Below are 11,106 nucleotides of genomic sequence, written 5' to 3'. Positions count from 1 at the left end.
CTTGACCTTCATTAAGTTGTCAGTAACAACATATTAAAATTTTAAAAGCTCTGGTTGAACGGTTCATGAGTTAATGCACGGGCAACATTTGATTGCCGCCCGCGCGCTCGCCCGCCCGCCCGCCGTACATCCCCAAATCAATAACCGACATTTTTGTCACAAAAATCCGGTTAAAAATGAAATAATACAAGACTAATAAAGGCCAGAGGCTCCTGACTTGGGACAGGTGAACGTTTTGATCATATATAAATATATTCACTTATGCTAAAATATGGGTATAATGACAAATCATACAAATTCAAATTGTTTAACTAGTTTAAATGAAACTTTTAAGATTTCCTCAGATATTTTTGTTCAGTAGACTTTGTTGACATAAAATATCATTCATATGATCATAAAAAATTAACTATATCAACAAATCAAAGCACCAAAGGGTGCTATAGGCAGTTAATCAAAAACCTATAGGCAAACTTGGCCAAGTTCAGATGAATAGTGTAAAGAATTAGTCAAAATATTTATCTCGGACATTGTTCTCAGCTATCTCGTAAGTATCAAATAATGCTTGTACAGTAATGTTTACGTTATGCAATCCTACCACTTTCAAAAGTTATTCCCAATTTATATTTATAAAGATTCAATGTCTGACATTATGCACATGCACTGTCCTCTGTTAGGGATAGTTTTGTGCCAGTTAAGATGCTTAAACCGCAACATTATATGTGTACCCGTGACAGTGTCAATAGTGAGGACCCACTAATGTGGTGATTGTTGCTGTATATCATATTTATTTCTCATAATTGTTTTGTACATTTTTTTTAAATTTTAATTTCTTGTGTATTTTTCTGATTTTAGTATGATGTCCAAGTTATTGTAAATGCTCTTTTGTTCCGACGTTGGAAAGTTCCGGGCGGAAAGAACTAATTAGGCGAAAAGTTTCTGAGGAACTTATTAACTAGTTACTTTGCTCTTCCTCTGGTTTAAAAGTTCCACCGGAACAAAGTGACTAGTTGACATAGTATACATTTTTGTTATTATGTTAAGAAGCCAGCAAAAGCAATCCTTGAGTGTAGGAGTTTCTCCCTGCATTAAAAATCCATTGTTAACCTTCGACTGTTGTCTGCTCTTAGATCAGGTTATTGTCTCTATGACACATTCCCCATTTTCATTCTCAATTTTATTAACGTCTCAAATTATAAATGAATTAAAATATCTTGATTACGGTTTAACTGACTTCCATTACTAATATCATTATAATAAAAAAAATATTGATTGAAGCGTACATTTATTTGAAAAACTATGAAATATAATTCCTCTTTTTATACGTTTATGTACAAAATGATTTCAACATACAATGTGTTACTAGTTTCTGTTCATTTGGAATTATGTTATGGCTTTAAATAAAGTTTGTAAATTGATCAGAACGTATTTATATTACTTTTCTTCTTTGATAAACACATAAAAATCATTCTAATGTAAATACACTGACATTTCTTCAATGTATCTTACTCTTTACAATTTCTAGTTTTAATTCTTAACAGCGATTGTATTTGATATTAGCTACATAAAGTGCAATTCTGTCAAATCATTTCCGTAGGAATCGGGAATATTTTTGACATTCTAAAAGAACGCTGAATTTCTTCACTTGTAAATGCTTGTTGGTATGCATCTGAAACAGCTTTACACAAAGCAGATCTTTCTAACTGCGAACCTGACATGCTAGCTTTACAGTTCTCCGTCAATAAACGCTCAAAAGAACTTAAACAATCAACTTGTAATGGCTGAATAGTCTTGTATTCGTCTGCAGGAAGAACAATTAAAGTAATTTGGTTTTGTTCTGCCCATTCCAATATTTCAACAGAGACATACAGGTCATGTCCGTCAACGAGAAGAATCTTATGATCCTGAGGTAGCGTGTGGCGAAGGAAATGAGTTGTCAGATATTTTAAAAATATCTCCGATGGAAACAATCTCTCTTCTGCTAGAAACCCGAAGCCTGGTTTACAATCTTCCTGTAGACGATTTATATCCAAATTTGATTTACCCTCGGGAAAAACATACCAAGGAGGGATAACGTTGCCAGCGCCATTTGCACAAATAAACAAAGTGATTGCTTCTTCATGAGAAGGGACCTCTCTGATTGCATAAGGCCATGAGTAAGATAATTCTGTAGAGCTTAAACTATAAATTGAACAAGGCCTCTCGGATAAGTCATGTTTGTTAACACAAGAAGACAAATATGAGAAAAAACTTGAGACACGTGTCAAATCCCGTGTTTGAGTTCTATCCATTTGTGTAAGTTTAATCCTCAACTCTTTAAGCTTAGGAAAGTTCTCACACAACAAATAAAACCAATGTTTTGTGACTGGTTTATCGTGCTTACGCTTGCCAATGCTTACAACATATTGACTTGATAACGTACACAGTTCATCGATTGTGTAATTATATCCCTGTTTCATCAGCATCATTATACAGTTGGTCAATTTTTCTGATTCATTTTGATCCAGGGTTGCATTTTTTCCTCTTCTTCCTTTCGTAGGATTTCCTTTTTTCACTCTATCTCGTAGTGTGCTATCAGGAATCTTGAATTTCGTGCATGCTTCCTTAAACGACATTTTCTTTGATACAACTGCCTCGTATGCTATAATCATTTTTTCTTCATAATTCATCTCCGTAACCTCTCCTTGATTGTCCTACAAAATAATTATAATAATATAAACAACAGTTCATTAGTCTTTTCTTTAAACTAGGAGATGAAAACACACTTCCCGATTAACATAGTCATGTCGAATATAGTCTCACGTTGTAGTACTTTACTTTTTCCGAAACAATATACAATTTCTAGGTCATTTCATTTAAGAGGACATATGGTTTGCGTGTTTTCATAGATGGTTTCTATTGGGTGTGAATAAGAAATAATTGATAAAGATATTAGAAGATGTGGTAGGAGTGCCAATGAGACAACTCTTCATCCAAGTCACAATTTGTAAAGTAAACCATTTTATGCCAAAGTATGGTATTCAACACTGAATTGGAATTGATATGTTTTGGGTATTAGACATGCAAATTCAGTAGTTGTAGAGATATTCAAGCAATCAACTACTAAAACTAGAGGCTCTAAAGAGCCTGTGTCGCTCACCTTGGTCTATGAGAATATTAAACAAAGGAAGCAGATTGAAAATTGACTTCAAAGGGCAATAACTCCTAAAGGGGTCAACTGACCGTTTCGGTCATGTTGACTTATTTGTAAATCTTACTTTGCGTCGCAAGTAAACTTAATTTGCGACCATCAAATCCGCAATTGATGCCGTCGGAGCTTTAAATACAATAAAGTTATCTCCTAAATATAATAACCAAAAACAGCAAAATTTCCTTAAAATTAACGATTGCCATTGTTTTCATTGACACATGCATACATGTGGCTGGATAATATTATTTTCAAAACTAATTCAACTGTACATGTGAAATGTAATTTACGTAATCTGAATAGTTGCAAAATAGTTAAACCCGGATACAAGTGTATGAACAATGTACTTTCTTATGGAGGGGTGTTGAAGTTACACCTTTACGATGTTGACTACATTTATTTTAATCTAAATGATGCATGTGAATTAAAATTATGCAACAATGACCCTCAATAGCAGGCATACATAGAAAGGCCTTAGGGTCCCATGAGTTTCAAATTAATCAATGGAGTGGGGAATCCAAAACAACCATTCAATCTAATACTCCTTGAAGTTAAGAAGACTATACGCATGCGCATGAATACCGAAACAAAACCTGGAGCAAGAGCGTATATTTTCACCAAGGTTAATTAAACGACCTAGATGATTCTCTATTTCTTTATGGAAGTACAATATCAAATATTAGTTTCATAACGGTGACATATAAGAAAAACTTCACTTCAGTTCTTATATGACAGAAAAAGCTTTATCGGAATTCAGAGAACTCTCACATTTTATCAAAACTGGGGAATTCCGTTTGACGGGTTTCTAAATTTATAAAAACACTTAATATTAATACTGCTTAATTCCGATTTCCCGTATTATTAAAAGCACGCATATAAGTCAATGGAAATATCATGAAGATAATGAGAACATTATAGGAATGTTGTTTAAGTTCAATCCTTTTGTATGCTTTTACATTTTAAAACAATACAATCATAAGTATCTGAGATGTTTCTTAATGTTTGAATAAAACGATTGACGTGAGGGTATGGCCCTGAGCCAATGGTTAATGTCTACAGATTGCTAGCAAGCAATCGTATCCAAAAATGTGTGTTCGTCCTAATCCTATCTACCCAGAAAATTGCTGTCTACTCGAAAACTTTTATTGTTCTGATGTAAGCTATTTTTTAATCAGATACTAGGTAATACTAACGATACATTCATTTCTTTTTTCGAAAAAAAGAAAATGTGTACCTACCTACCCTCAGTCGCTTCTTTATGGTATGATCTTAGCCTTCCTGAGCAACTAAGATAACCTAGTTTTTTGTGAGGTAGTATTGTTCATAGTCCTTAGTTTTCTATGTTGTTTCTTGTGTACTATTATTTGTATGTTTGTCTTTATCTGTTTAGTCAAATGGCGTTGTCAGTTTAATTTCGACTTCGACAGTTTGACTATGGTATATGTCGGTCCTTTTTTGTGTAGGGTTTGGGTACACCAAAATATTTTGATGTGTTGTTCCATGTGCCACATAAAAAGATTCTACATTTAGATCAAAAGTAAAACCCTTTTCGATTTTTTCATATAAATTTTAAAACAATTATGAATATGTTTAATTTGATGTAAAATGTTTGGTTGTTTAACGTTACTATTAATATCATTGTCAGTTTTAATAATGGAGGAAGTTGGTGTATCGGCAAATGGTAATGCAAAGTTGCTTTCCGAATATGTTGGTACATGTATTTTTTTAAAGAGTGGTGAAGGAAACGGACATTCAAACTCATGAGATGATGAGTCGAAAATAAACTCACAACGCTATTGCTAAAGAAGAAAAGACAAAGAGACAAGCAACAATACACCAATCACCACATAAAAAACTAAACTACACGAACCCACTAAAATAATGGGATGATCTCATATGCTCCGAAAGCAGGTTTAAGTTGAAATGTTCCCCTTTTACGTAAACACACATATATCTGCAATGGATGCCAAAGACTGACTGATGTATGACCAGATTTATCTAGCTGAAGTCACTTTGAGTAAATTATGTCAGCATTTTTACTGATCTCTTGATCGCCAGCAGAAAATATTACATCAAAGTATCTAGTACTGCTGTTGAGAATCAAATATTTTTATTTCACTCAAATTGATGAAAAAAGACTCATAACAAGGTAAAAGAGCGATTGACAATCACAGCTGCAGTGGATTTTTTTTATCCTATGAGATTTTGACAGCTTTGTGATTCATAAGAAAAAACCAAAGGCTATTGACATGATATTGATCAGCGGCGGATCCGCCCCCCCCTTTTTTGGAAAAAAAATGGTTGCTTATATAGGGAATCACTGAAGCGTGACAGGAGTGGGCCCCTACTTATGAAAATTCCTGGATCCGCCACTGTTGATAGTATACATGGCTTAGTGGAGGTTATCTCTTTAATGTACTATGTACATCAACCTCGAGAAGTGTTTTCTTCGTTATCATAAACAAGATAAACTATTGTAATCTTCAGTTTCCAGGAAAATATCTTGTTTCACAGAATGGTTCAACCACAAATTATCATTATGACAACAAAAGCAATGAAACATATCATACCTATGTCTCTTTATGCAACTTCCCAATAACGCTTGCACAAAATATTAAAACCATTAAACTCAGGGATTTGTCGCACCTATTTTTTTATTTTGATGCAAATGTTAAATTAAAATAGCAATACTTTAACATGCACGTTTTGCAAATATTCAAAGTCAATGAACCATGACTGTAGGTCAAGGGTTGGATATAACTTCCAAGGAATCAGATGTGCCAATGCTAATACAAATGCATACCAAATACCCTTGTATTTTCATAAGTTAATCCCCTAAAATTTAACACAATCATTAACTATGTAAAAGTTTTGTAGTATGGGAACCCATATTGAAAGGTTTCATGGATAATATAATCTCTTTGGAAATTATGCCGGTAAATTTGCATACTTAAAATCAATGACTTGACATAGATGGACTTAAAATGACATACTCACAAACTAAAACATACAAAATAAGCAAAAGTTTCGAAGTCAAGAAATCATGAATGAGGGGGAATAGTAAATTATGCTCCATTGTAGTGAGAAGAGCCAATGCTAATACATATACAGATCAAATATAATGACCTATCACTAGTGGTTCACCATAAACTAGACCAAATCACAAACTTATACTTTTTTGACACTGGAAACAGCATGCACATGTCTTGCTAATTGACTCCGTTAAGGCGAGACAAAATTTTTTTCCTCATGTTTCATATTGAGCCTGTCATTTGCGCTTATATTCCTTTATGCATTAATTGGAATAAAAATCACAATGCTTATACAAGTTAATTATACAAATCAATATTTTATTAACAACTCACCATGCTCACCTTTTGTAAAATATATACACACCACCATGATTACAATTTAAAAAAAAACCATTATTTTACTATAAAATAAACTAGAGGGTCTCAGTAATCTGTGTCGCTCACCTTGATCTATGTGCACATTAAACATAGGACATACATTATAGTTCTGTTTTGGTGATGATGACTTGTTTGTAAATCTTACTTAACTGAACATTCTTGCTATTTACAACTATCTCTATCTATAAGTAGTTTCAGAGGAAAGGATTTTTGTAATAATGTACAAACAATTCATGAAAAATTATGAAAAAAAAAGACTTTTAAAAAGGGCAATTATTCTTTATGGGGATTGGTTATTTGGTTCATGACGACTTATTTGTAAGTCTTAGTTTGCTAAACCATTTAGCTATCTTCAGTTTATCTATATAACCAAAAATAAATAAATTCCATAAAATTACAAATGCATATGCAGCTACTCAACAATGGGTTATTTGAAGCGTCTGAAAATTGTAAGCAAGATAGATCTGCATAAAAAAAAATGTTTACGCCTCATTAGATTTGATCCAATAGACATGTTAACATTTAAACCCCTCGTCAGATTTGATCTAAAAGCTTTTTTAAAGAGAAATAAGCCAAAAAACTGCATTTTGCCCCCATGTCTGTTTTGTGCCATGTAGGCCATCTTGGTGTATGGTCGAGGTCACTGGATACATATTTTAAAGTAGATACCACAAGGAAGACTTATGCCAAGTATGGTTTTTTTGGAGAAGTAGTTTCTGAGAAGATTTTTTGTAAAAATACAGAAAATGATTGAGAAATTGTGATTTTTTTCAGTAAAGAGCAATCAATTTTTATAAGAACAATTGACAATTTTGGTCGTGTTGACTATTTGTAGATCTAACTTTGATTTACACCTTTGCTGTTTACAGTTTATCTATATCTTTTATGCTATTCGAGATTATAACAGAAAGCAACTTATAAATTTTCTTTAAATTACCAATAATGGTGGAGAAACATTACAATGGTTTGTCTGATGCTTCTGAAAATTTTTAGCCGGATAGATCTCCATCTAAATTTTTTAAACCCCTCGTGATATATTATCTAAATACTGTAATTTTAAAGATATAAGCCAAAACACTGCATAATCCATACCAACACCTCCATGTTCTATTTTTAGCCATGTTGGCCATCTAGCTTTCTAGCCAGGGTCATCAGATACATTTTTATAACTAGATAACCTTAGTTAGATTTTTGTATAAAAAATGTATGAAAATTTTTCATTTAAGAGCTGTAACTCTATGAGTCAATTGGCAATTTTGGTCATGTTGACTTATTTGTAAATCTTCCTTTGCGTAGCACTTTAGCCTTTTACAGTTTATCTATATCTATTATACTATTCAAGATAATAACCTACAAGAATGTGTCCATAGTACACGAATACCTGATTCGCACTATCGTTTTCCATGTTCGATGGACCGTGAAATTGGAGTAAAAACAATAATTGGGACAAGTATGGACACTTCATTCAAGATTGATACAGCTCTGAATTTTTTTTGTGATTAAATATTTGACACATCATAAGTTTCTGACGTAGAATGAATGTGATCTAATTGAACTTAAAACAAATACATCAACACAGTATGGTCCAATGTCCAAAATCTTCATGGATTGATTCAGCATATCAAAGAACCCCCCCCCCCCCCCTCCCCCAAAAAAAAAAAAAAACAACAAAAAAACAAAAACAAAACAAACCCGATTTTTAATGAAATCAAACAAAATTGAATTTTAGGATTCTTTTGACCTTAGCATAATCAATTTGGAAAACGGGACTCAAAATAAAATAATATCGTCATTTTACAACATTAGAGAAAACTTTATTCAATACCAATGTTTAGCATGTCACTATCATTCAATATCAACGTATCCCCTTTTTCACCAAACCCTTTTATATTCCTTTCTCACATCTTACTCACTTGTTTCATAATTTTGTTGCCATTCCATGATCACAATTGGTGTCAAATTGTGACAATCTGCGATATAAACATGTTCTATAACCAATTCTTCAATTCCATTATTCAAGTACCTTTTGCTTTTTTTGAAGTACTTTTTCAAATTATACTATGCACTTGCACTTTAAGATGTGTCCATTCCATCTGAATTTGAATCTGTACTATCATCACTCCCCTCGGATACCTCTTTTTCACAAAATCGTTCAAGCATAGGATCATTATGACATTTTGTATGCTGATTAAGATTTCTAATACTGTCAATGTTTCTTCCACTAAAGCAATCACGCACTCCATCATTATGTTTCTTCATGTGCCTTAACAATCCTGATTTGCTCCCAAACTGTTTTCCGCATAAGTGACAGTGTTCGTTTGCTGTCATATTCCTTATGCATTTATCTTCATGTGGTGTTAGCTTATCTTTAAAAACAAATTTCTTTTTGCAATTCTTGCATTTCAAGAGACCCATATTTTTATGCTTTGACATGTGTTGTTCTAACTGTAGTTTATACTTAAATACACTTGTGCAGGATTTCGCCTTGCATTTATAAAATTGATCCGAATGAAAGGTGACCTCATGTTTACTCAGTTCTGGTATGGTCCTGAAGGTCAATCCACAATATCTACAATTGTGTTTCTGTGTTTCCATGTCTTTTAAATAACGATGGCGGCGTCTATGCCTTTCATTCTCCTTAGAATCTTTTGTTGAAAATTTACATTTCTTACATTTATAAACCTTCGACTTCTTTTGCTTATCAATAGCCTTATTCAACGTTTTAACAATACCCTCAATATCATCACCCCCACCACCATCATTATCATCATCATTACCATCTATGTCATCATTATCAACTTCACCATTACCTGTTTCATCGTTTTTGGAAGAAGCATCACATTGTACTGTTTTTATAGGAATGCAGATAGCATCATGTTTGTTCAAATCATGTTGTGAATCAAAGGATTTTTCACACTTCCCACATTTTATTAAAATAATTTCTTCATGATTTAATAAATGTTCGTTTAACTGGTGTTCATCCGGAAAGCATTTAAAACAACCTTTCTCGGGGCATTCAAATACCAAAGAATGTACTTTTTCCGTATGAACTTTCGAGGAAAGCGTAGTTTTATGATCTGTTTCACATTTATCACAGGAACGAGGTTGTGGTTCTGCACTCTTTTGCTTTTGCTTTAGTTTTAAGTAATCATGGTGTTTTCTATGTTTAGTATACTGTGTCTTATCTTCTGTTGAGAACTCACAATGTAAACAACGATAAACGTCTTGAGTCTGTCTTAATTTTTTTTCATTCTGTTGGGCGAGTAAAATTGAATTCATCCCTTCAACAAATTCCTCAACATTATCAGAATTAAACTCTTCCATCGTGGTTTCTAAACTTATATTCCCGACTGTTAAACTTGCGCCTTTATTCTGATCAACTCCATAAGTCGCACTGTTGATATTATTACTAAATTGTAAAGATTCCCTATAATTGAAGCCTTTACCCCCCTCACAATGAATTTTACTCATGTGTTCAGAAAGATTTCTTTGGGCTTTATATACTTTTTTACAAATTTCACATTGAAACCTTAATCTTTTGACACAATAATCCTCGTGTCTTTTCAGTGCACCCTTTTGTACAAATACCTGTGCACATTTCCTACATTTCAGGACACCTTGTGATTTGTGCCATAACAAATGTTTTTGTAGAGCAGATTCTTCTACAAAACGTGATTTACACCCTCTAAGTACACATCTCAATATAGGCTTATCCGAATGTGCTAATTTTCTATGTATAACCAACCCATTTTCTGTTTTATATTCATTTCCACATTCATCACATGAATATTTTGGAGGTTTACATAAGTTAGACATTCTGAGTTTTCGTTCGATGTACTGGTGACGTTTATAGTGTCTCTTATGTTCCTTCTTATCACCTGTTGAAAATTCACACTTTTTACAATGCCACACCTTTTCTTGATTGGTCTCACCTGATCCCTTCTCTCCTTTTTCTGATTGGCTCTTATTTCTAAGCTTTCTGTCAGAGATTTCATTTGTTTCACATCCATCAACTTCTATCTGTTCTTGTAACCATTGTAATGGATCACAGTCATCTTCTTCTAAGGAAATGTTATATGGAAGTGGCGATCTTTCTTCACAAGTCTTCTTTAAACATTCCTCCAAATCAACACTATCCTATAAGCAGATTGAAATTCTTGGTTTTTCATTTAGAATTTCAAATTCAATAAATACCTGCAGAGCTTACGTTTTAGAAATTAAATTTTTACCGGATTTGTAATAACATGAGCAATAAGACGGGTGTCACATATGGCGCAAGATTTACTTACCATTCCTGAGCACCTACGATCACCCCCATTTTTTGGTGGTGTTCATGTTGCTTAGTCTTTAACTTTTATGTTGTGTCTTGTGTTGTTCTTTTGTTTGTCTGGTTTTTTTTTCTTTCTTAGCCATGGCGTTGTCAGTCTATTTTCGATCTAGAGTTTTAATGACTCTCCGGTATCTTCAGTCCATCTTTCAACGATTGTTTTTTTCAATTTAAATAACAATGAA

At 33.1% G+C, this 11,106-nt stretch overlaps 1 protein-coding gene across 2 annotated transcripts in view; it reads right to left on the bottom strand.

Moving 5' to 3' along the window:
- Window positions 1-1,269: 1,269 nt before the first annotated feature.
- The window catches only part of LOC143075860 (uncharacterized), a 29,949-nt gene continuing 20,112 nt past the window's right edge, over window positions 1,270-11,106 (bottom strand). The window contains exon 2 of one of the 2 annotated variants that reach the window (XR_012978436.1): window positions 1,270-2,690. Coding sequence is in view for 1 of the 2 variants with exons in the window: in XM_076251447.1 (XP_076107562.1) it covers window positions 8,668-10,731 (2,064 nt within the window). In the remaining variant the exon portion in view is untranslated. Of the gene's footprint in view, window positions 2,691-8,268; window positions 10,732-11,106 lie in introns of those variants that run through there. The other variant, XM_076251447.1, reaches the window with a different exon arrangement.

This window comes from Mytilus galloprovincialis, chromosome 5 (genome assembly GCF_965363235.1).
Source record: "Mytilus galloprovincialis chromosome 5, xbMytGall1.hap1.1, whole genome shotgun sequence".
Lineage (NCBI taxonomy): Eukaryota > Metazoa > Mollusca > Bivalvia > Mytilida > Mytilidae > Mytilus > Mytilus galloprovincialis.
The sequence above is the reverse complement of the archived record's forward strand: the minus strand, read 5'-3'. Positions and strand labels throughout refer to the sequence as shown.